The sequence below is a fragment of the Zosterops lateralis genome, assembly GCF_965231275.1.
Source record: "Zosterops lateralis genome assembly, chromosome: 1".
Lineage (NCBI taxonomy): Eukaryota > Metazoa > Chordata > Aves > Passeriformes > Zosteropidae > Zosterops > Zosterops lateralis.
The window spans coordinates 28,835,987-28,862,507 of NC_139762.1; the positions used below are offsets into that span (position 1 = coordinate 28,835,987).

The 26,521-nt window shown below is 36.9% G+C and overlaps 1 protein-coding gene across 1 annotated transcript in view; it reads right to left on the reverse strand.

Moving 5' to 3' along the window:
• Positions 1-290: 290 nt before the first annotated feature.
• The window catches only part of VWDE (von Willebrand factor D and EGF domains), a gene marked incomplete at both ends in the record, with an annotated part of 34,497 nt that continues 8,266 nt past the window's right edge, over positions 291-26,521 (reverse strand). Inside the window, 27 exons of the mRNA XM_083874215.1 lie at positions 291-415; positions 983-1,078; positions 2,316-2,411; positions 2,511-2,606; positions 3,092-3,187; positions 3,574-3,669; positions 4,933-5,028; positions 5,547-5,642; positions 5,728-5,823; positions 6,154-6,831; positions 8,294-8,356; positions 8,918-9,055; positions 9,579-9,798; positions 9,917-10,167; positions 11,489-11,603; positions 11,950-12,054; positions 12,633-12,788; positions 15,558-15,694; positions 16,828-17,813; positions 18,274-18,482; positions 18,564-18,837; positions 20,757-20,830; positions 21,152-21,366; positions 22,044-22,188; positions 23,267-23,356; positions 24,776-25,035; positions 25,768-25,833. Of these exons, the coding sequence (XP_083730341.1) occupies positions 291-415; positions 983-1,078; positions 2,316-2,411; positions 2,511-2,606; positions 3,092-3,187; positions 3,574-3,669; positions 4,933-5,028; positions 5,547-5,642; positions 5,728-5,823; positions 6,154-6,831; positions 8,294-8,356; positions 8,918-9,055; positions 9,579-9,798; positions 9,917-10,167; positions 11,489-11,603; positions 11,950-12,054; positions 12,633-12,788; positions 15,558-15,694; positions 16,828-17,813; positions 18,274-18,482; positions 18,564-18,837; positions 20,757-20,830; positions 21,152-21,366; positions 22,044-22,188; positions 23,267-23,356; positions 24,776-25,035; positions 25,768-25,833 (5,075 nt within the window). The remainder of the gene's footprint in view (positions 416-982; positions 1,079-2,315; positions 2,412-2,510; positions 2,607-3,091; positions 3,188-3,573; positions 3,670-4,932; positions 5,029-5,546; positions 5,643-5,727; positions 5,824-6,153; positions 6,832-8,293; positions 8,357-8,917; positions 9,056-9,578; positions 9,799-9,916; positions 10,168-11,488; positions 11,604-11,949; positions 12,055-12,632; positions 12,789-15,557; positions 15,695-16,827; positions 17,814-18,273; positions 18,483-18,563; positions 18,838-20,756; positions 20,831-21,151; positions 21,367-22,043; positions 22,189-23,266; positions 23,357-24,775; positions 25,036-25,767; positions 25,834-26,521) is intronic.

The following is a 26,521-nucleotide window of genomic DNA, read 5'->3' on the forward strand; positions in this document are numbered from 1 at the left end:
ATGCTGGAAAAGAAAGTAGTGGTTGTTGTGAAGGGGATAGTTATCAACTCCTACTGCGTGACAAGAGACAATCAGCCTAATTTGAAACAGAGGAAGTTTACATTTTGTGCTGAGAACAATTCTGTAAGTATTAGAACCTAAAAACTACTGGAAAAGCTCTTAGGAATTCCATTAATTTTCCCTCGCTGCAGAGTGAAAGGAAGGAATCAGACAAAATACACATTTAGTGTATACCATGCTGCTTCACTGGACAGAGGTAAACTAGTTAATTAAATCGCTGTATTGTGATGCTATCTTGGCTCTTTATTTACCTGAATTTTCTTCCCACAGAGGACTCCAGTATAGCCAGGACGACAAGAGCACACGTTGGGCAATACACACTTGCCTCCAAACAGACACTTCTGGTTGCACACAGCTAACAGAAGAGAGGTACATATGAGGCTTTATTCATGTACACATCTTGTTGAAGGAAAAGTGGATGCTATCTCTAGATACTTACTCTGTTTGTTATAGGAACCAAGACCTTGGAAGGTATTTTCACAGGGTAACATCCCCCAGCATAAGGAGACTTAAAGGCCACTTAAAGGTGGAGCCAACAGTGTTCTTATGTCTATCCCATCCACCCCCCTTTTGCTTTGATGAAGATTTAACATGAGAACATGCTGAGGGCATGAATGAGACTGAGCATGAGTAAGGTGGTTTTTAGCACATCTTGCTATTTCAAGGTATCACAATGGCGTCTCAGGGCTTGTGCAGCAGCACATAGCACTGAAGCAAACCAACACATAGCGCCATTGTCCCAGAGTGCCATCAGATCCTGAAGGGATCAGAAGGGCTAGAGCAATTTCTACTCTTTATCCTGCCTTTGACACAGATGTGGATAAACTACATCCAAGGTGTAGGAGGGCTTCCCTGCACTGTGCATGGCTGAAGCATTCTGAACTGTGCAGAAGCAAGAGGTTTCAGGTTGCATCATTCTTACGTGTTTGGCACTGGATTCCTTCCCACTGTGGAGGACAATGACAGGTACTCGGTCCAATACACTCCCCACCATTCTTACATTCCTGAAGACAGATTGCTGCACAAACATCATCACAAAGTATGGTTATATCCCAAGTGGTTACACTGAGTTGTTATTTAGACTTCAGGATGCTCACAAGAGGTGGAGTGCTTTTCACACACAAGAGTCATATCATCTTCACTCAAATCTGCGTCTAAGGCCAACAGGATATTAAAGAAGAGAGGCAACTAGAAATAAAAAGCTCTACAACCAAAACTCACATTAGAGGTTCTGCTGTGTCAGAAATTGCTACAAAAGCCTGATATACTGAATTGAGAGAACATCATTAAAGAGCTTTATTTTTTCCAAATTTACCTTTCTAAAGCACACACCTTGGCAAAAGATCTTTTGTCTATCATTCAACTGAACACCCAATGAATCAACTCAAGAATATTTGATCCAAAGTTTTTTTTCTATGATCCATTTGTCTGCACATTTGTCCCTGTTTATTAAGCCATGATCTAACACACCATTCTTTCCATTCATTCATAGCTGACTATTTGATAATCAAATCTCTCTTCCACAGTGTCCAAGAATATCTCACCCCTGTAAATACTGATAATATTTTTTTTTTCAAAAAATTACCTCTTTCCACTAATTACAAAAATTAATACAGGGAAATTTATTTTTCCTCCATGCCATTAGAGAGCTCATTGCCCACATCAGTTTTCAAGCCTTGGGTGGGTACTCTGACAGACATCAACACTTCAGCTATGGGTTTTCTACCACCCACCCTCATGCTGATTTTCATGCAGACTGTCCTTTTATCCATGCCGACACTATTTATTTATGCACTATCAATATCTTTATTAAGACACGATGTAACCCACAGATGTGCAACCATTACAGTCATATTTCTACCTGTCCTAACAGCTTGTGCCCACTGCATCATTCATTCACATCACATCCAACTGTTTCCACAGTTTTCCAATATTTAACTGAACTTCTTTTTCTATTATATCTGGTTTTATGTCCTATAGCACAAACTGGATTTCTTTCACTTTTTTTGACTCATCTCTTTGCAGAAATGCAGATGGTTTTATTAAGACAAGAAACCAAAAAGAAACAAATAATATTTGCTATACAAGAATTTCACAAATATTTCAGTGATTAGCCATGATTTAGCCTAAGAACTGCATGGTATTAGTTCTCCATCCTAAATTTTGCTGCCAAGTTATAGACAACTGTTTTTCCAATGTGTAGAGTCTCATATGACTTTCCTGGTATGTCTCTCTGGTAACTACAAGGTACTTACGAGTGTTACATCTTTTTCCTCTCCATCCTGAAGGACAGGAGCAAATGTTTGGGCCTACACATCTTCCTCCATTCATACACCTTGGCTCACAGACACCTTAAAATCAAAACCATCTGCTGTTTAATACATTTAACTGATTAAAGAATAATCTATTGGTTATTTTTGGATCACAGGAAGATTTTAACACTGGCTTACTTTTTTCACATCTTCTGCCTGTGTACCCATCAGGACAAGTACAGACATTATTTCTCATGCAATGACCACCATTCTTACAAGGAGGGCTGCAGACAGCTAAAATACACAAACAGGAGGAAAAGGCTGTAGTTGCATTTTGACTTAGTGATATACTTTTGGCAAAAAAGAGTGCAACACTAAGATTCTGATAGCTTGTATGGACATTCAGCACTACCAGGCCTGCCTTGTAAAAATCATATTAATGTGGTTTGGTGTAAAAATCAATAGTAAAGACAAAATTGGATAAAAAGGCGTCAATGCTGGCAACTGTATGTGTACAAAAGTAACCAGACTACACATAAGATACAATGGAACTGGATGAAAGCTGCTTAAATGTTGAGTGGGATACAAGACTAATTTTGAGTCTTCATTCTTCTTGGACAGTTGTGGAATCAGTCATAAAATCTAAAAAATAATGTAATCTCTGTTTTACACCACTTCTCAGGTACATGACTTAATTGTTACTTTCGTGTCTTAATCTTTTCTCACAGATTTCCTCATAATGGCGACTAAGGAGTGGGGAGAAGAAAAAAAAATATTACCATTCTGACAGTGAGCACCAAAGAATCCATGTGGACACAGGCAAACATCTGGCTTAGTACAGGAACCACCATTGAGACACACGGGATTACACATTGCTGCAGAAAAAGAGTCAGGAAGAGTGGGAAGTATGACATCCAAATAAAATCTGTAAAACATCTGTGTTTGTTTCAAGAACAGGAATTAAACAACTAAGATAACTGCAGGTAACATCATTCCCATAGAATTAACATTCGGCTTTAATTCCCAATGTTTAATTCCTGTTGTTTCATTTTACCCCAAATTAAAGGATCAGCATAAGACTTCCCAGAGGTGCTGCTGGCAGCAGAACTAACATGCAGAGACTCAAGAGAGTGTGGAGACTCTGCAGCAGAGAGCATTTTGCTACCCATTTCTGCCATGTGAGCCACACAGTTCCAAATTTCAAACAATGGGAGGTCTCACGGATGCTCTCCCAGGAACATGGAAGCTGCAGGGGTGTTACCTGTGCTGCAGGTAGGTCCATACCAGCCGGGCTTACACTGGCAGGTGTCTGGAGTGAGACATTCACCACCATTTTCACAATGTCTGTTGCAAACCACTACCATCCAAGAAGGTGGGCAAAAACATAAGAGAAGGAAGAGGAGGAGACAGGGGTGAGAGGACAAGAAAGAGATGTATTAGAAATTCATCTTGATTTGTTTTTCATTTCTGTCCCAAAAATTAACACTGGAAGCAACATACAATGCCTAGTTGAAGAGGAGTTGTTAAAGAGCATAATCTAGTCTCAAATCCATAACAGCAAGCACAGATGGCAAAGGTAAATAAAATGACTTTCCATGCAAATATCCATGGTCTGGTTATATTTAGTGTTAAAAATGTAGAAGTCTAAATAAAAATCCTAAGCCAAATGACAAATGCAATGGTAAGAGACAAATGGACTGTGTTACATGATGCAAGTGCAGCTGCAAGCACACAGGAACATGAGACTGACAAGCAAAGACATTAAAATATCACAGCTGGGGAAAAACATGAATCACTTTTTCAGGAAAACATCTCATTCTCTTTAGTACTCCTTCACAAAGAGCAGCATTTTTTTTGTGAGAATTGATATTAGAACAAGAAAAACTGAAAACCAAAAGTCATGGGATTGGAGGAGAAGACAAAGGATTTTCTGAGTTCAGAGTCAATAATGCAATGGTACATTCAGGTGAACAATATATAAACAGCATATCTCAACTTGGATTCTCTGAAGGATACAAATTACTCATATAAAATCAACCCAAAATTTGGAGTTGCCAAATTGCAGCATGTATAATTTGATACGTAAAACACAATTTATGTGAGACAAAGTAATTCCAATCTTTCAGCTATGATCACAGCAAACTTTTCAATTTTCAGACCAGGTAAAAGGAAAGAAGACACCATCATGTGGTTCTGAATTCAGTTTTCCTGTATCCCAGTCTTTCTGACACACCATTTATTGACACCAGCTTCTGAATGTACCCCAGTATCTAAGCAATCTGAGCCGATAGAAGTTAAAAAGCTTCAGGACATATGAAACATCTGTGTGTTTTTCTACAGGTAGTATCACACACACAGTGTACTCAATTTTTCCATGTTTGTGAACCATAAAATATAAATTATTTTCCGCTTTTATAGTGCATTATGTTTTCATAGTTATGTGCAAATATTACCTGATGTTCAAAAAGCCCAGGTATGGGAACCTTCAAAGAGGCACAGCTATTATGTCATTTGCTAGCATTAGGCAGAAGGCATAAAAAATTTAAACCTTAATTTGTTCTCCTGGTCCTGAATAACAGGAAAAATGTAGTGTATTTTTTTCTTTTTCTCTTTTGCTTACTTGTATCGCATCTTGGTCCCACAAAACCATATGGGCAGGTGCAGAGATTTCTGGCCAAGCATGTGCCTCCATTTTGACACGGTGGTTTACAATGTGCTGCACATAAAGAATTATGTTCAAGAAATCACCTCTAGAAAAATGCATGGACTGGTTATGCTTTATAAAAAATGAAATGTTAATAACTGTGAGCAATAAACTGGAAATAAAATAAGGAGATATATGCAATGCCTTTGGACAAGAGTAAGTAACAAGAACAACTACACTTCAATAGTACAGAGTCCCAACAATGGTGGTCATCCTGAAGAAAGAAAGCTGACACAATTTCCAGACAGTGCTTCCCACTCTTCAGGAATGTTTAGCTTAGAGGCAACTACATTCACTGGTGAACTGCTCTACTTAATGTGAAAGCTAAATTTAGGAATATCAAATCATAAGGAACATTTAGAGTGTATATCAAGAAAATCAGGACATATACCGAAATGTAACTCAAGAGTTCTGTTAAAGTGAGAGTACAACGAACACATCTTCATGCTGTCGGAACAAACAGCCATGGGAGATGCTCACAGCATTCTTGGGGTAGTTATGGATTTAAAAGCAAAAACTGCTATATTTACCTTCCTCACAGGTGGAGCCACTGTATCCAGGTAAACACTCACAGATGTTGGGCTTAATGCACTTCCCATGGTTTTTGCAGTCAGGTCTGCAGAGAGCTGTAAAAAAAAATCAACAGCACTCTGCAAATCATTAATGTGTGCATATGAGTTACCACAGGCAAAATCAACATGCCATACTCACCAGTCTGACAGTTATAACCAGCATAACCAGGCCTGCATTTACAAATATTGGGTGCCACACACTCCATATTTTTGCCACAGGGTTGTCTGCATCTTGCTGAAAGGCAATGAAGAAAACAAAGAAAGGAATAAGGAAAATGAAAGTGGCATTTCAGCACATTGTGTCTCGCCTAATGTAGTGAACCACCACAGAGAATCCATTAAGTCACTGCCCATAAATGCAGAGTCTATGATGGATCACAAAAGTATTTTTAAGGGCATCCATACAACTAAAAGCCTGTAGGCTATGCCAATATTAATAATGAAAATGAGAAAATTCAATACACCAGACTTTCCACTGATAATACAGTAACAACATACTTGCAAGTTATAAAGACATCTCAAGACTCTTTTCTTCAAAGCATTTAAGTGCAATAATTCGTAATACCTCTGCAAGAGAAGCCATCTCCGTAATAACCATAAGGACAACGACCGCACTTGACACTTCCATCCTGCCTTGGTTCACAGGGTACACCAGGAAAACAGGGTAAATCAGAACAGGTCACTGCTTTAGGAATCACTGTTTCACTCAATTCTTCAGGAAGCATTTTTGGTGGGACAGTGACTTCAACAAGGGTAAAAGGTAAATGACTTGCTTTATGCTTAGCTAATTGGTGCAGAACTCTCTGAGCATTTCCACCTTTGAACGCTTTGTTTGGCAAAGAATGTCCTTTGCTAATACTTGCTCTGCTGTTAGGGGAAGCGTTCCTGCTGCTCTCAAAATAGCTGAAGGCCTCAGCTTGTGCCCTTGTTCTCTTTTCAGGTGATACCACATGGGTCCTTGAAGATGCAACCTTTACAGCATATATTGAAGAACTGTTCTCAGCATCAGCAAAGTGACCACTGATGGTGCCTAGAGCATGAGCAATTCCAGTAACCACAGGTTGTACAGAAGCATTTTTCTGAGAATCAGGTGTCTTCCAGGCAGTGGTTGTTTTTACTGTGGAGGCTGGTGGCATGCTGCTACTGACCATTTCTGTAGCAATAAATCTGTTTGGGACATCTGTAGAAATGGGAATATTACTTGACACGCTTAAAACCTTCTCAAAGGATGATGGTTGAAAACCTGCAATATTTTAGAAGGAAAGGGGGGAGAAGTATGTGAATACCATCAGATTTTTTTTCCTTTGAGCGTGGGGAATGTTTTCTGAACAGATAAACATACATTCTGTGCTTCAGGAAATCCCTCCTTGTGCTATGTTGGAATGCAGTATGCAGTATGCAGTAGCACCTAACTGGGAGAATTAGAGAAGATCAAAGTATTCTGATTACAACCTCTCCTGCCCTCACCATGGCCTTTCCTTGGCTGGAAGATAAGAACAAAGCACAATTTATAGGAGGCACGATTTATAGGAGCAGAGATTTTCCCACATTAGGTCAATAGATAAATTTACTGTCAGCAGATTATCAGCTCCATATATTGCTTTCAACTAGGTAGCTGAAAGAATTTAAAGAAAAGATATTGCATATGGTTCATCAGTGTGTCTAAGCACTAGAAGCAGAGATAAAACCACATGTATGTAGATACTTATACATACTGATGCACCATGGACAGTATTTTAGGGGAATACCCCACCAACTTGTAGCACAAGAATTACCATGTTTTATTCCTCAAACTTTTTAATCAACTTTCTTAAACTTTCTGCATGGGTTTTAGAAGTGGGATGTTTCAACTATTTAATAAACATCAGAGATTGACTCAGTTTTCCTCATTCAAGAGAAAGCAAAATTAATGACAAATTCTTCATATTCTGCCCAGGGAAAGTGTGTGGTTTGTGGAAAGAAGTGCAGCACTGTAATCCCAGACTGGTAGAATACTGTATATGGGGTTTTAGCATTATGAGGCAGTGGAGTAATGAAAGCCTACTCTATTTATAACTAAAAAATGGTTTACAAAAGGTTAAGCTTTACTGAATCATAATAAAGTGCGATCTTCCACTGCTGAAAAGCAAACCATTTTGCAGCTGATGAAGAATTATCTAGCATTAGCATTGCAGTAAGTCTTCCTTCCCCCCAACAACAATTCAGAGATAAAGTGAAAAGACACATGAGACTTTCCTACAAAGAAACCCCCAGCAGGCACAGACCTGGAAATGCCATGAACAGCATTTAGAGAGTTTCAGAATATAGACATTCACTTGCCATATCCTTCACATCTCCTTTGAGTTAAAGCAGGAAAATGGCATTCAACATAATGCCATACACTTTTGTTTATCTCATATAACAGATGTCCCTATCCCCACGTTACCTATTTTATGTCAGTGGTTGGTCACTAAAACAAAAGGCAACTGTAAGAGTGTCATATATCACACTGTTAATAAAATCACTTGACTGACCCAAGGGATTTGTTGATATTGATATTTCAATCTCATTTTTTCAGATCAGAATACAACCCCAGTAATTAATAAATTTTGTCAAACTGAAAAAAAAATGTGAATAGCATAAAACTGACTAGAATCCTTATTTGCCAGCTATATTCTTATCAGCATGTGAATCAGAAATTCCATTTTTTTCAGAAAAAAAATCACCTTTATTCCCTCCAAGTTCTCCTGTGGAATCCTTCCTTTCAACATCAGTGTCATCAAAGCTTTCTGAAAAGATGTGAAGGCACATTAGTAGTGCACAGAAGTAGCTACATTTGTTTAAATTTAAATAAATTATAAACAGAGTTAAAATTTTATTAACTAAAAACTCAAAATTCAGAAAGAAGGTAAAAAATGTTTTTTAAAAAAATTTTAACAGAGTATTTTTAAAATACAAGTTATTCAGTAATTGCATGTTAATAAATGACTGTCCACTGCCTTGACTTGGGTAAACAGTCCTATGTTAATCAATCTAATTGAAATATATTTTTTCAATAATTTATTAATAATTTATCGTATTATGAAAATAATGAAGAAAAAACCCAAAAAATATTCCACTGTATAATTCTACTTTGATGTAAAAGAATGGGGGTCTGGTTTGTATCTGTTTTTTTCTACACTAGAGAAAGTGTTTTACACTTTAAGTACAGTCTAATATTGCCATCAGCAGAGACACAGCCCTGCTTTGCTGACAAGAGTTTATAGTTAGAAAGATGAAGCACAATCAAAGATATTTTATCTAAATACCAATAGGACAATACCATTCTTCTGAAAATCAAATAATTTTACCATGACATGACTTCCCATCTCCTTGAAGATTATTTGGGCATGGACCACAATAGTAAGAACCAAAAGTATTGAAGCAAAATACTCCAGGGAAGCAAGGACTGGATGCACATTCATCTACATCCTCTTGACAATTTTTACCTGTATTGAAATACAGATTTAATTTTTTTATAAGACTGTGTCACTAGACTTTGATAGTGTGTTTATAAAAGTAAAATTTATGCAAGTGCTGAGGGAAAAAAAAGTGCAACCAATCATTTCAGTACATCTAACAAGAACAGCTGATAAGGTTTGCTGTTCACATTTTTTCATCTCATATCAAGTATTTTGCTTATTGTAGAATAGGGAGAAGATGGGCTGCGGGACTACATGCTTATCTGCAGGAGGAATCTCCTGTTTCCCTGTGTTGATGAATTTGCCTTTGCAGAGGAAAACAATGCAAATTAGCTTTCATAATGAACTAAAATAAACAACTATTATAGTCTTTCAAGAAAAATCTTGAAGTACATCATATCTCTGTACCACAACACCATAAATTTTCTTCATAATACAACAGTAACTTATATACAGTGAAAAATTAAAAAAGAAAATTGTAGACATAAAATTAAAACCTCCTATTTATCACCAAACATGATAAATGCATGGAAATAAAATAGCAATTTACCTTGAAGTTCATGTGGACATTCACAGTAATAGCTGTTTATTCCATCCACACATCTGCCAATACCACACTGGTTAAGTTTACAGTCATCAGTATTCACTTGACAGAGATCACCTTCAAATCCAGCCACACACACACAAAGATATCTTCCACTTCCAGGTGGGAAATTAATGTTTGTCACACATGAGCCATTATTTAGGCAATCACATGATTTTACACTGACCTACAAGACACGCCCAATAAGACAGTTTTCTTTTTTTTAATGAACTAGCAATGAGTTCTGTAAATAGATAACTTAGATATCTTATTAGTAAGTGTCATTTTACTGTAATATTCATTACCTCTATTTCTACCTTAGTCGTTGCATTGCAGTCATCTGTCAAAGAAAATGTTAATTTATGGACATTCATTGCCATAGCTTTCCACAAAAGGAGTCCTGATGGGGAAAGACTGGCACCTTCTGGACCAGAATCCAATGTGAAATGAATAGCAGAGCCCTCTGGATCTGAAGCCAAAAACTGATATAAAAAATCTTCTCCATAAAATGTCTGTAGCATACCCTGAAAAGTTTCAAGCACTGGAGGCTGGTTACCTGTAACAAAGGAGATATTTTCCTCTTCTAAGGAAAAGTTGCAATATACTTACAAAAATTAAAAGGAACATATCTTTCTACTAAAGAAATCTCATGTACTTATTTCTCTTAAATTCTAATGTCATTTGAATGGCACAGGAAAAACACTTGATATATTCAATACTAGCGAGTGACTGCTGCAAGCAGGAATCCACCCACTATGGCAAAAACCATGAAGGAAGAAGGCAGCATAATCAGTGTCTCAGTTGTTAAACTTTCTCATTTCTAACATCATCCTCTTTGCAAAAGAGGTTGTGGTCTTTAGGCTTGGAGAATTGCCTCTGGTTTACATTTTTCTCCCATTTCTAACTTTGGCTGTATTGAATTCCAGTCCATAACATGGGTGTAACATGGAAAGCCCTTGACTCCCTGTCTGCTGGACGAGTTTAATTTAATTCCTTCCATTCATAGCTCATCCTTTTAGAATAGTTATACCTACCTTGGCTTTCAGTACAATTTGAACTGTGACAAGATTTACCAAGACAAGCACCAGAAGTCCCATTCAGACAGGACCTTTCCTAACTGAGGCAGAGTCTTGATTTCATGAGTCTTTCACTCATGAAGACACTGATAGGAGGCTTGTATTTGTGATGTTACAGACCTGGTTTGGCAGGGCAGGCTGGATGGCTAATATGAAAGCACCAAGAAAGATTCTATTTGGTGAAGGGACCAAGGTGATGTGTATATCCAAAGACTAAAATCTGCACCAAAACAGCTACAACTCCTATGTTGGAACTTTGTATTACAGAGAAAGAAAATGAAAAAGTCAGACTTAAGTTTTCCGTTCATTGTGTGGTTTCTAACTGGACTGGAGTACAACAGCCTTGGATGTACTTTCAAGTATTTAAGCCATGTATCTATACCATCAATGTAAATGATGCCCAGATATTAAGTGTCTAATAAATAAGACGTGTCATTGAATTTAATTTGTGATCTCCACTTGTTTATAGTCAAAATAATTTGCTGAAAAATACCTGTTACACCTACATATTGAAGACAAACATATGTGGATGTAGCTGTGCTAAATATCAAGACTCCAAAGTGCTAATTAGACTGAAAGTTGTTAATTTTCATTAGTTATTTGTAATGGCTACAGCAGGAGAGTCAGGGAAAGTAAATAAAAACATTACATATATGTTCTGGAAATGACAATGTAATTTTCAGAAACTAATAGAAATGCCAAAACACTTACCTAGTTAAACTTAAAACACTATTACCATAAATTTAAAAACTTTGCAGACTTCCAACTACTTGGTATTAAAAAGAACTATTTAGAACTTACTTTCAACAACTGACCAAGTTAACTTTGATAAGTCAGGTCTGCACACTAAGCAAGGGCTTGTTGGATTTGTGTCTCCTTCACCATAACAGAGTCCATCTATGTTGCATGTCTTCTCCTTTTAGAGAAAGGAAAACCTGATTAATTAATGGTTTTGGTTATAAAACTGATTATGAATTTGTAAGTATCAAATAAAATCTAATAATTCTGCACTTCTAATAAACAACTAAGATTGTTTTTAAATCTAAACAACTGATAGCAAGTTTGGTTTTACTTGGTAATTATATGAAGAACTTTTGGTTTGATTTTTTACATTAAAAATTATCTCATCTCAGCTTCTCTTTCTGTGCATTGAAAATCCCTGATGGAAACAAGAACAGGGTATGTTCTGCTAATTTTTCTAGATTTTTTTTCAGTCTAAAAAAAAAGCATATTTTCATAATAGAGAGTAGTAGAACACGTACCTTTAATGTACATAGCCCAGATTCTTGTGGTTCACATGTCTGACAGGCTCTATCATATAATATCATTGTTTTAGAGTTGCTATAAACAAATCCATCATTAGAAATCTGCAAGGTGAGCAGTAAAAATGGATTAACTGATATAGGTATTGATATATCACCTACATGGTCTGCTAGCATGAGCTTCCACTCATCAATAGGCCCACATGCAGGGGTCTAAACTCTCACAAGAGTCATCAGCAATCGAATGAAACCTGCCAAGGAGCCTACCACACATCTACTTTAAGGTAAATTAAATTGCATGTAGGCTTTACCGACCTCCATCTGTATGAGAGCTTGGATACCTGCTCACAAGGATTTGTACATGTGCCTGAGCTCAACTCAGTTCTACCAAAAAATGGATCCAAGGTCATTTGAAATACTCCAGAGTAACTACCTGGCCTTTAATTTCTGCTCTTGAAGAATGTGTCTCTCTGCAGGACCTAGGTTGTATCTACCAGTTCCCTTGCAGGAGAACACTGTCAAACGATACTTGACACTTAACCTTAGGTGATAGGACGGAGACCCCAAGTTAAGCAAGTTGACTTCTCCCTTTAGTACCATTAAATAAAGGATAATATCTACATGATGCATTTCCATCTTAATAGGAATATTTGTAAGTGAATATCTGACATTTCTGACAGTACCTTTATTTGCCATCTGGCAATGGGTTTGTCATCAACCACATCCATCACATCAGACTGCTGGCCATCATTTGGTAACTGGCAGTCAACAGTCCTGGCATTTTGGAAGGCAGCTGGCATAGTTAGAGGTTCTCCAGGAATCCATTGTCTATCACTATACTGATATTAAGACAGAAAATTTGTTTTGCACTGAAATACATCACAAAAACATTTTTACTAGAGAAAAACTCCCAACGTGTTACACAGTGTTTGAACAAGTCTAATGTCTCTGGGTTAGAATGCAGCAGCAAATATGAGATGACAGTATTTGCACACACAGATTTTTACCTAAGCCTGCTACTGTGGAGGAACAGGCAGAGAAGCCTTTCCTGATGCACAGCCCTTTGCCACTGCATTACCAAGGACAAACAGTCCTTCCAGCTGGAAGGCGATAGGAGGGTGAAGCAGTGGGTGATCCTCCAACACCACTGATCTGACATTCAGATGCCCCTGTTCCACTCCATCTCTGCTCCCATGAGAGGACAAGCTTTAGTCAAAGGACAGATGAGGGTTTTGGCAGGGCTCAGGAATCATTCTGGGTGTCAGGGCAATACTGGCAGTTGTCCATTTAGCCGTTGCACAAGCCAATAGGTTGTTCAATAGAACAAGACACCATTGACCCGCAGACCTTTCTTCTAAACTGCTGTGAGCACAGGGCATCCAAAGATCCATCCTGAGAGTTCAAGGTAACAGAATATGGATGATAATATTATTTGACTGAAGCATTGATGAGGAAGCAGGGATAAGCATACAGAAAATAAATAAAATGAGATGGAACTAAGAATCCAGGCAGGCTATGAATTGAGAGAACAGCAAGTGAAAAGTATTCTGAGCTTGAGTAGTTTTCCCTAAGCTAGCATTTTTTTTAAGTTACTGGAGCCAATCAAAACATTTATTCAATCCCAATCCTCACACTGAGAGTCATCTGCTGTATAGCCCTTGCCATTTTTTTTTAACAGAAAAAGAAACAGTTTTGCTAAAAAGACATACGTGCTACTTCTGTTCCAACCACACATTTTTTTCTTTCACTCTGTACTCATTTAAGGAATTCAGAGCAAAGGTAAGTATAAAAGCTAAATATTTCTAAATATGTAATTTTGAGTGCATTTAGTACAGTAATCTTTGAAATGTGATACAGTCTACTTCTCTAGAAACCTTTTGTTACTACCTAGAGGCAAGTTCAGATAATTTTTCAGGAGCAGTTTAATCTTTCAAAAACCAATTAAAAAGCCTTCAGATCTGTAAGCATCATAAGGTTAATAAGGTTCATAGAAATTGGAGTTCAATGTAAAACAGAAGGAAATAAAACTGTATTTTTGTTTTGCAGAGATTTAACATACTATCATCCTTTACCTTTAAATTCTTTATCCCTGTAATCATAGGTTCCTGGCCATTTCCTACCCAAATCTCTATCAAGTATCTACCCTAAATTGGGCAAGACCCTCCATGAACAATGGATTTGATTTAACATTTCAAATGTGAAAATATTGAAAAGTAAAAAGGCATTCTGTAAACATGCCTCTTCTACAAAATTTTGAGCATTTAAGTTCAATTTTAAAATATGTGCAGTTCTATACTGTTGCAAGTCCATTGACATTTCCTTAAATTCACAATTTCTCCAGCCTGAAAAACTAAACAAACAAAAAAACAAACAAAAAAAACCAGTACCCAAAACTTTCTTTCTTTTGTATTCTCAAGGAAAAAAAATTGCAGTTTTCTCCTTGACCGCAGTTAACAGCAGTAAAATGGCTCTTGTCAGTGAGAAGATCATCATTAAAAGTGAGTAATAAGGAAGTTTTTGTTTTGGGAGCCAAATACAGCACCACCAAGAGAGATTTCAGAACAACTTGCCATAAGTTAAACCTGAGACATTTCAAACTGTGATAAGTGAACTCCCAATAATTGTCTTACTGTGAGCTTGGTCTAAAAGTCTTTTAATATAAGGGGAGCGTGAACTTACTCTTGACAATCTATTCAAGCCAGCTTGAGTGGATACATGTTGAGTTTAAGAAAAATCTATAGCCAGCATTGCCTAATCTGTCAAAATAATTTCAGCATCTGCTGAAAATAGCTAAGGAAAATTATTGTCTCAGGAACAAACAAAATTTCCCATTGAATGGTTCCCCTTTTGCCAGCTCTCACCCCCTCCATCATCATACCAATAAAATACAGTTTTAATTTTAGCTTTTTTTGTTCTCATGTCTAACACAGCATATAAAGTTGTAATTGCTGACCATTTATTCCAAGCTATAACTTGTAAATTGCTTATATATTTGCCTTGAATTTTTTTTTAAGAATGAACAACAACAGTCTCTCTACACAACTTCCCCTTAAGTTTACAGTGAAACATTTTTTTATCCCCTGTTCAAACCTGACATATATCATTAAATAGCCATGGTATTCTACCTCTGGGAAATGGACAACATATCAAAAACACCTTTATCTTTTCCTAACAGATTTATTATGTTTATAAAAGACTATTTCAAGCATTAGATTTGAGACAGAAATCTAGTAACAGCTTTAACCTTGCTGTCCTTTTTCAAAGAAGTGGTACTTCAATTCCTCTCCATAAGCACTTAAAAATACAAGGATGTGCTGGTAGTTACTAATAGGGCTGCCCTTGCCCTTTTCTGATGGATAGCTGCCGCATGCTCTTATCTCCCTCCCAGCTGCTGAACATTCCCATTATGTTTTGTATTTCTCTTATCATAGAGGAAATGGCAATCTTGCAAAGTCTTGAGTGTTTGCTGCAAAGTGCTGAGTGTCTTTGCTTTTAGCTTCCACTAAAGCATTGGGTTGTGCCCACATCAATGAATAATATGTTTGACATTTTGTCTCTTGCTCTCTAAGAAGTTTAAAATGTAATTGTCACTATTCAGGGAGACCTACTTGCAATTTGATGATTTCACATTTCAGGTTCAATGAGTCCCTGAAGCCATGTCCAAACACTCTCACTGATGTGCACTCATACTGTCGAATATCACACAGCCCAGCATTCTCCAGCTCTGTAATTTCTGGAGCCTGGTCTTGGAAGAAGAGATTAGACAATAAATGCTAGTATGAGAACTCATGCATATGCATTTACATTATGCAATATGTTTATTTTTCTATCCAACCATGAAAACTATGTACACAAGAAAATCTAGACCCAGCTGAAGGGAAGAATAAACAGAAGAATTTTACATTGTTAATCTGAAAGTTTAAATTTAAAGCTAGGCTTCTGTCTTCTCTTGGAACCTCAGTATGTGAAACAGAGAAATTTCAAATTATAACAAACTCTTGTGAATACATGTCTTTCTCAACTATGTTACATCAGACTTCTAGAATAAAACTGAAATGAAACTAAGGCCTTCAAAATAGGAACTGTTATGCAATAATTAATATAGGAATTATTTTTTATTAAGAACTAAAAAAAATCAGATGGAAGTTATTTCAGGAAATAAATTGACAGATCAGAACACTCAAAAACAGTCTTTATGGGGTAAAACCAGCTTATTTTATTCCTTTTGAAGTCAAATATTTCTTAATATTCTATTCCCTCTTTCTCTATTTCCTCTTAAATAAGTTATTAAAACATAAATACCATTGCAAGCCAAAATATTAACACATTTTGAAAGAGTTTTGACTTTGGTAGTACTATTCATGTTTTTTCAGTGTAATTGTTCAACTGAACTTTTAGTGAATATTTTATCTACTGAAAATGAAAAAAATCCCTGCCCAGTACTATTTACTCTTTTTTCTTCATCACCAATTCTGCTCCCATCCTATCTAACAGCTTACGAGATATAATATCACCGAAGATATAAACATCCCACTTAGAGTTAGTAAATAGGATCACATAAACTATACAAATCTAGGGGAGGGATGAATGTGGCATACTTTCCCTAAAGGAAAGAGCATGTGGAAACATTGCCAGTCTCTTGGGTCTGCACTCTGCATTGCAAACTGACTTTTTTAATCTGACCTGTTAGCAACTAAGCTCATGTTTTGTCCCTGGAAACAAGGCTGAATGCAAAATAATTATAGCTGTAGTAAGCTGTAACTAAATAATTGGGGACTCTTGTCTGTGTACAAAAGCAGGAAAGGCAGCAAAACAAATACACTTTGCAGAAACACTGAGAACATTATTGAAATAAATCTCATTTTCCCCCCCACTTACCAGACAGTATGCTGCAGTCATATGAGCTGTAGCCTTGAAAACATGCACAGCCCCATTCTGTACATTCCCCATTACCACTGCAGAGACTGGGACACTTCAAAGCAGTAAGCAGGCTCTCAACTGACTCTTCAAGTTCCTGTGGGTTGTAATTTATTTCTTCTAAAATTCTTTTCTCACATTCATTCTCCAGCAGAGCTAAGGAAGCTTCTGCCCAAGCAAGGTCATCTTTCAGCAGCAAATCTTTAACACACATATCGATGGCATCCCCTGTTCGCCGGCCAAGGAGGGCACCACAGGATCTTCCTATGCTGGAATTAGCTACTGCCTGCTGGCACAGGAACAAAGCACTAGATTCAGTGAGGCCTGAAGCTGTGGGCCAAGAAGGAAGGAGCTTTTCATCTGTGTCAGTGGCATGGTCCTCTGGGAAAAAATAACTATATCCCTCTAAATCCATTTGGCTGAGACTTTGGAAGATGAATACTGGATGGTATTCGTAATAATTTTGACGTTTCCCTCTACTTGTAGAAGATTGACGTTTTTGAAAACGACTGCTGTAATGGTGAGAATTTCTCCTAATGTCTAAGCTTGAACTTCCCTCTCTTTCTGTATCTGTATTTCCCACTGAGGTGGCAGAGAAATGCGAGTTTACTAGTGATGTTTTGTGGAGTTTGGTTTGGTTATTCTGCCTCTGCAGAAGTGTAGATGAATCCATTTCATGTGTAGATGAACGTTTCTTTAAGCCCCTGACAAGATCAGCAGGACCAAGATACTCAGCAGTGACATCCAGTCCTGGTATCAAAGAAAGAAATCTACCATTTTCACTTTCTTTACAAGACAGAGGAGGTTCTGACTGAGTAACTGTCTCCAGTTTGTTTGCTGGTTGATATAATCTGGCATCTTCGAGTGTACAGTCACAGAAGAAAACTTTTCTAGAAGATGTTAAGGAAGCAGGCGTCTTGTCAAACAAGCTCTCTCCTGGTAAAATTCTAGCAAGGAAAGGAAAAGGTAAAACTGTATCATCTGAACTATTTTCTGTGTGTTACTAAAGTAACTTTTAACTTCAAAGTAACTTTTTAACTTTTTTGTTCTTTGTTGTTTCATACTTCTACAGCATAAGTCTGCAGCACACAGCTATATTGAATCACCAGCTAAAACACAAAAGTAACTTACAAAGAATTGAGATGAGTGGATATTTTCTGTATACTTTGGTACTTTGTTCCAAAGCTAATCAAACTAATCTTACATCATAGTGCTCAAATACTTATTTGGCAATTAAGTTTCAATTTTCCCCTTAATTAATTATGGAATGTAATTATGACATTCTAATATCAACTTGAAAACTTAAGGAGATTTTTTTTTATTATTATTTTCACAAGTTCTTAAGAGTAGGAAAGGAAGGTAGAATCAAAAATTACATTTGATTTATCAACAGAAGAATTTTGTTACCTCCATTCCTTAATAAAAGAAAAAGGAACATCAGCATGGTTTGGGATTTCCATGCCACTCGCAGTGTGATAGTCATTCTCTGCATTTCCATCAAAGGTGCCACAGAGTCCCACTGTATGTCTGTAATCTGAACTGGGGGCCCTAAGAGTTATGCTCATTCCCCATTCACTCACATCAGCACGAATGAAAGCTCCAGAAGAAAACAAAACCTAAAAAGAGATTGAAGACAGCCTCATGAGAAACATGATTTTTTATTTTACCTATTCTGTAAGCAATTATTTACCACTTACTGTTACTTTTCTTCCTAAGTAGGATTCAGTGATTCTGACATTGCTTCCTGTTGTGTCTCTGTTTATTACAGATAAGTGTGGCTGTGATTCATGGAGCTGACCACTGCACATGTCAAATGCAATTATATCGCTTCCTTCCTTAGCAACAAAGCCACAGTTGCAGGATGCTGGGTAGTGAAGACTTCCACAGTCCCACTGGCGAACATGAACTTCAAAATCTCGAGATGTACTCTTATAGAGAACAAATGTTCCTGTTTTAAAATTGTCATAGACTCTGTAATCAAAAGAATAGCATGTGATATCACTTTGGTTGTGAAATAACTATCAATACATGTCAGCAACTTTATTTTCAAACAGATCTCTAATATTTGGTCAACATTGATACTTAAACTCATTTTCCAAGTTAGAAAAAACAGTACAGCCCACAAAGTAAAACACAGCTTTTCCTGAGCAAACACCATCATGTCTTCCTCTGACCAGCTCTAAATATTAAAAACAATAATAATAAAAAACTCTTATTTTTACAGCAGAAAAGAAGGATCATGAGTAGAATACATGCAGGCAGAGGCTGTGAATGGAAAAATAAACATGAATCTACTGCCATGCTTTGATTTCAACAATGCATATGGAGGGTACTTCTCAACCTTTGTGTTTCTACAATGGTACACCTATGCAGCAAGAGCAATAAGATGCATAGCAGTGTGCAAGTGGGGGCAGCTGCTGAAAACTGCACAAGTACCCTTGACAAAATGATTCAGAGAGTCACATCCTTTTAAAAAGGTCTGCTTTATTAAAATGGAGATGGGGAGTGCTTATTCCCAATGATCATTTAAGATGAATACCATAAATAGCAACTTGCTTTTTTTCCTTAGGGTTAGCCATCTGTCCCCTGAAGCAAGGTTAAAATAGCCAATTTAATGATACAGCAGCAAGAAAAAAAAAATAGAAAGAAACAGAAAGAAAACCCCCAAAGTTTTGCTGTAAGTTTAATAGCCTCTTGGCTATAAATGGCATTTGACAGTTGATTGTAGACTGTCAATTTGCTTTGTGTATAATAGGCCAGCAGACAAACTGCAGATGGCTGCACTATTGGGACTGCATTGGATTGTCCAAAATTCAGTAGGCAATTCGTTTCTTTAGTTTGCAAAATAAAGTAGCAACGTAATTTATCCTTAAAAAGAAAGTTCTTTCTCTGCAGCATCATGCTTTCAGAGAGATCACATTTCAGTAAAACCCTACTTCATGAGAATGTTTGATCACAATGCATACATGGTTACGATGCCCAGCTAAGACATCCCTAAAACTTCCATTGAAGGAGAAACTGCAAGATCAGGATAAGCCCATTGACTTTATTAGTACCAATAGTCAAAGTTCTATCAGAGAACCAATCACAACTTTTATTTCCCCATCTGTTATCATGTGTGGGCTGAATATCCTGTTCTGAAGGCAACATATCCACTTCTTCTCACCCTGCCACCTGAAATGTGCTTCTGCTAAACAAAGAATATAACATTTCCAGTTGTGGAGCCTGTGTTTGTTCAGACATCCTTTGTGAATCAGAAATACCTTGTAAGAAAGCAGCACACCCAAACCAGCTGTGGCTAAGAAAGCTGTTTTCACTCCCAAATCCTTTTTGACCAGTGATGTGCAAGTGACAGCAGCAAATTGCTTTCAATGCCACTAATAAACACAGCAAAATGCCACCCAGACACCAGACAGCTTCTCCTAATTTGATCCTACAAGGATTCAGACACTGACACACAGAAATAGGGTAACTATGCTTTTGTTTGGAAACACCTTTGCATTAGAAGTTTTGTTTACTCAATCATTTTATCATGGTTCATATTTAATATATGAACATTGATATTTTTTGCAGTCAACAGACTCCACAGCTACCACTCCTCTTGTCCATTTGTTTCATTCTCTTGCCACAACCCCAAAACTTGCCTTTAGAAATGAAAATATTACCTCACCATGACTGGAAAGCTTTTACCAACTAAAGCACATTTATCCTTATTGTCATAAAAAACTGTAAAACACTCAGTTGCAATCACAGGAAAATACAGCTTACTTGTATCACCAGCACAGATTTAGAATATAGAAATAATTAAAGAAATAAAACACATTCCCCAAAACCCACCCCAAAAAACCCCCCAGCACACTTAAAAGTAAGAGCAGCAAGCCAGCAATTACCTTCCATCAAAAGTAATTATATGAGGGTCAGTAAATGAGTAACAGTAGGCAGTGGGTAGATCCTTAACTGTAATCTTCAAAACAAAGAAAAAGATCATAAAACATGTCAGGTTAGGAAATAAATGCACTCAGGTGCATTATTTATATTATGATAGTAGTTTACATTCTAAAAAGTATATTATATTATACTTATAATCAATCTTAGTAGTTACTTCAATATTAAAATGTAAAACAAAAAACTCAAATGAAAACACAGAATTAAAAAAAAAAAGCAGTTAAAAACAACCACTTAGAAATCTCTGTGTGAATCAGCAAGTCACAACTGAAATAAAAGCTTCACTAACAGCAGCCATATTTCTGGACAGTTTACAGATCTCAGCATAAAGATTTTCAACCTGTGTGCTTTCTGGAACATAGCCATTCCACAGGAAATTCTCACTGGATATAGGTTCAACTGCAATTGTGGTAATCCTGTCTCCATCCTGCATGAAGTCTGTCACAGCAGTGAAATAAATTATAGCTTGACTACAAATTCCATTACTGCAAGATTTCTGGAGAAGATCCACATGACAAGAAGAAAGAGCCAAGTTTAGACCTAACTGCTCTTTACCTGTTTTAAAAAAATACATCATTAGTGAATTGCTCCTCTAAAAAAGCAACATTTTCCATACTACTGTTAATATAGATATTAACTTATTTATACACATTTTCATAAATTAAAATAATTATGCATATTTCTTGGGTTTAGTTTAGTCATGTAAAAACCTCCTCTCTACCTCTTCTTATACACACCCGAGACAATGTTTTTGCATTCCAGTTTGATAGACAAATGGAAATCATGCTAGGCTGGATAATGTGAAAAAAAAAAGGTTGTCTGCATAGGCAAGGCTCCTTCTAGTTCACAGGATTTGTGCTGGAGAAAATATTACAGAAAATGGCGATAAGGGTGAAAAACAATGACTTTGTGACTGCATATATAATACTTGCAATGTAACATGTAAACAAAATTACCTGAATGATAAACTTTACAAGTATTACAATATTCTGTCTATTCAAGTTCAAGAATGTGGCTCTGATAGCAATGTCTACCAAAACACCTGCAAACTTCAACATGTAATTCTTTCATATTTTCAGCAGCATTATTAAGACTCTCAATAATTTAACATTTTAGAAAGTATTTTACAGTGTAACAACTTCTCTGAAGAAGGAAACCAGCACAGTATTTACAAAAATATACAAAAATATAATTAAATATACAAAATGTAACAAAATCAGTGTAATACTTACCTTCATCAACACTGTTTAATGTTAGTGAGATTTTACAGTCACTTTTTAGCTGGCTAAATTCAGGACAAGGAATAGGAATGCTACTTTCTATTGTCAGTCTGTATTCTTTCCCATCTTCTGATATTTCATATGTTTCTGGATGTATCTAGCACAGAAGAAATTGTACTTAAAATGCTGTCTTTGTGAGTAAACTGCAGCACTGCTTCCTACCCAGCTACAAGTGCTTATTTACATAGGCTGAGAAGCAGCAGCATATTGAGGAGAAGATGCAGACACAGCAGCCATAGTCTTGAAGAGGTGGGTAAAGGGGCAAGGATAAGGAAAAGGCAAGAAAAAGGGTTAGCTAGGAAGGAAGAAGTTAGCAAATCACATCTTCACCACAAAAATTAGTAACCCTTGGAAGCTAAGATACAAACAGCTTTGTGTACTGCCTGGGTGGGAGGAAGGAAGTAGGAAGCTATCTAACAGGTAACAATTCCAAAATAATTTGGAAGCACCGTATTTCTCTTGGGATTCCTCTCTGCAAGCTTACAAGATCACCAAAAATGTATACTCAAAAACTCAATTAGAGATCAATAACAGGGGCTTACAGCTGAGCTTGGGTTGAATCCTGAATACAGGCTCACAGGGAAACAAAGAGAACACATTTCCTCTTTGCAGGGTATGCTGCAGAACTGCACTTCCAGAAATCTGGGTTCTGATCCTACAGAACCAAGCTCAGGCTAAGTCAGCAGGACTATACCCAAGAGATCATTAATTACATGCAGTCTGTCTTTCTGGGACTGGGGTCCCATTCTTGGCCACCAAATGGGTTCCTACAGCTCTACCCACAGTAGGAACTGAAACTGGTTTGGTGCTTGGCCTCTGACCAAGCAGCACAGCACAGCCCACCTCCCAGCTACCCCTCTTCAAACCCAGACCAGGTTGGCTCAGGGCTGTGCCCTCAAACTTTATGAGCACAGCACCAGTTGGCTCCAGCTGCTGGAAACTAAGGTCTGCACTGTGTGTGCAAGGTGCCAATTCAGCCTTCCTGCACCTTGAGTACATGGGGAGCACACAAACCACTGCGAGTCTCCCACTTTTGGACCAATTTAAGTCCACCTCAGCTGACAACAGGCTCTACTAATTCACAGTTTCTACATTTAAAGTGCCTTCTAGTCAGAGGACTGACTGCAGTAGCAATTCTCAAAAATTCCTACTACATTATGCTTTTACAAAGTTACCTTAATCCCAGCAAAAAATTCCTTGCTCTCAACTGAAGAGCTTTGTATATCTGGCTTCTCCATGAAAAAAGAAGAACTGCTACAGTAGACCTGTAGGGTAAAACCAGAGTAAGAGAATACATTTTTAGTATGAAGTGGTCACATGAAGATGAAACTTGGCCACCATAGTCAGTTCAATGATTCATCATGGCCAGTATTCTGGTTGCATCAGAAAGTACCAGTTGCCACTGGTAATTGATAAATACCGATAAAGAACAAAAAAATAGACTGAGTGTCCTAGGACTTTTTCCTGGCATATTCTACAAGTGGTGTAGAGACTTCTTCAACTAATGGCTGCATACAAATCGTATTTAATGAATACTTTAAAAATCTCTTCTGAAGCATTTCTGCAACAAATGGTATCTAAGAAAATGTATTTTACACTTGTTTACATGCTATTTATTACTTTTTTTCCATTTCATAATTTTTGCCTTTTAATTTTTTTTAGTGACCATCAGATCTTAGATTATGATTTTCCTGATGTTATAGACCTGGATAATCTTTTTCAAGATGAGGAATTCAGTGTGATTTCCCTCTACTGAATCAGTTTGGTGCTACTAGACACTGTGGTTTTGCTTTGGTTTGGTGTTTTTTCTGGCACTTTAGTTTGCTGCATCCATTTTGAGACGTGTTGACGATACATGCAGCATTTCTGATCCTGAAAAATAAAAAACTGATTCATAGCAGCAGGAAATAGCTTATAACTGTGCCTTTCCTTTTGACTGTCACCAAGCCAGCACTGTCAGGCAAGTCTTCATGAAGTCCCCAAATGATTTTTGGGGAGTAACAATTGCTATTGCTGACCATAAGCAATCCAGGCAGCCTGGCTCTGGCTTGAATATATATATGCATACCAACCACATTTTTTTTGGGTTTTATTTTCTCCAGGAATAATTAACCAAACCAAATTAACCAAAATTAATAATTTTAAGATGTATTGATTTTACAATGCCTAGGCTTCTCAAAGTTACCATGAGAGCCTAAGCCTTCATTCTGGTACAATGGAAGGTAAAGCATCCCACTGCTTTTGATGGCAGACATTAAAACATAAATCCTAGACACAAAACCAGTAAGCAGCAGCTCATTCAGAGAAAAAAAAATATATATCTAATGAATCAACAACACAGTTTTTCAGAACCTCTGGCTCTTACAGCTCTTACAGCCTCTCACTGAGATGCAGTTTCATCCCCAAATCATCTTAATTTACATTATTAGAATAAAAAATTATCTCCTGGAGGCACAATGCACTGTATTGAGACAACCAGTCTCAAAACCTCACAGGCAGTGGTAGTCGTATTTCTGTGATATTTACACATTCATATGGGCAGTTTGTGTAAATAAGTAGAGGCAGTAGGCTTCTGCCAAGAAAAATTATACAGCAAGGTGCTGGACCTCTCTCTAAAAACTGTTGGTGTCTACTGAACCATATTTACAGATTTACAAAGAAATCATAATAATGTTTTAACATACTCTGTCTCCGAGTCTGACGTTTATCCCATCTAGTTCTAGAAGTGAGAAGGTATGAACTGCTGTTTCATGTGTAAGTTCCTCTTTGACACCTTCAGAAGAAAGTCTTGACCAAGTTACGATGAATCCAAGAGAGCTGTTTGCAAAAGGAATGCCAAAGGTACACCTTAGGTAGATGCTGCCTTTGATCATCTCTGCTACAACTTCAGGAACAGATGGAAGTGGTGGTGACACAGATGCAGATGATGTAGGAGCCAGGTTACCTAGTCAGACAGAATTGTGGTCTGTGATTTTTATTCTGCACAAAATGAGCATTGGATACAATTATGTTGACATATCTTTTGCCAATTAATACACTAATAATATTTACCTTTTTAATATGTGTAAATACTATATAATTTCTTAAGAGAATCAAAGAAAAATGTGTCTCTTCCTTCTAATAATTAAATGGAGAAAAAACTCTTTATATTCTAGACAATAGGAAGGTACTAAAGAGGGGGGAAAAACAATCCAAATAAATCTAAACCAAGAACATAAACAAGAGAATAAAATGCAATTAATTATTTTACCAGGCGGGAGTGAGCAACATGCAAAGGAATCTGCCTTACAGAAGAATATTTTCACTATTAATGAAGAAAGTGGGGAAAAGAAAAAAGGAAATTAAAAAAAGACTATTTAGAAAGGAATGGAATAAGCATCAATATGATTTATAAATTCATCTTACATTTTACTCCTGAAGAATCAAAGTAATCTGTCATTCAGCATCATTACAGTTGCTTTTTCATATTTTGGTAACTACTCAAAATATTCTGAGAAAGAACTTTTGTAATTCAAGTTTGTCTGAAATTACCTCCAAACTGCTCATTTTGCAATAAACCAAGCAATAGTGTTGATAACATCAACATGTTTTTATTCCAGTCAGAATATCACTAAATGTTGACATTATTGGGTCACAGATGCACAGAAAACCTTGAAAATCAAAACAAAATACTCACTGCTACAGACGCCTTCAATTTCCATTCCCTCAGGATCACAGGTCTGTGGCTTTGCATCTGAAACAACTATAAAGTGGGTTTCTTACATTGTATATTCATACACATACAGAGTAAAACTCCAGTGCTCTTAGACTATAGACCAAATGTCACAAAACACTAATTGAAGTGCAAATTTTCAGAATAGAAGCAATCAGTAACCTGATCCATGTACAGCTATGACAGCAGTGAGCACAAATCTTGTGCTGGAAATCATCTAGGAGGAAGGGTACAGAATATTCTACCACCTCTACAACTTTTACTGCTGATGTGCTCAGCCAATATTTATACATGTTGCTAGTGAATAAAAAAAATATTCTCTTAAATATATACTTTGCCTCTCCAAATTCACATTTGAACACTTATTCTTTAACTGTAGCCTTGGACAGCGAAATTCAGTGCAGATCTGCTTTGAAAAAAATTGGCTTTCCTACAGAAGCCTAAGAAAAAGTGCTTGTGCACTGCTACTCTTTAGTATTTTGAATCCTATAGAAAAGTAAGTGGAACTTGACTTAAACATGAAAATTCCAGTTAGTCACTCTACTTAAACTACATCAGAAGGGCAGCAGCAACACTGTAAATCCCATTCACCAAAAAGAATGAAGAGTAGACTTTGCTGCTCCACATTCCAGTGGTATAATGTCTGAATTCCTTTGCATGTAGAGAAGAGATTGAAAATTTGCATCAGGTATTTACAGATGTCAAGTCTTAAAGAGAA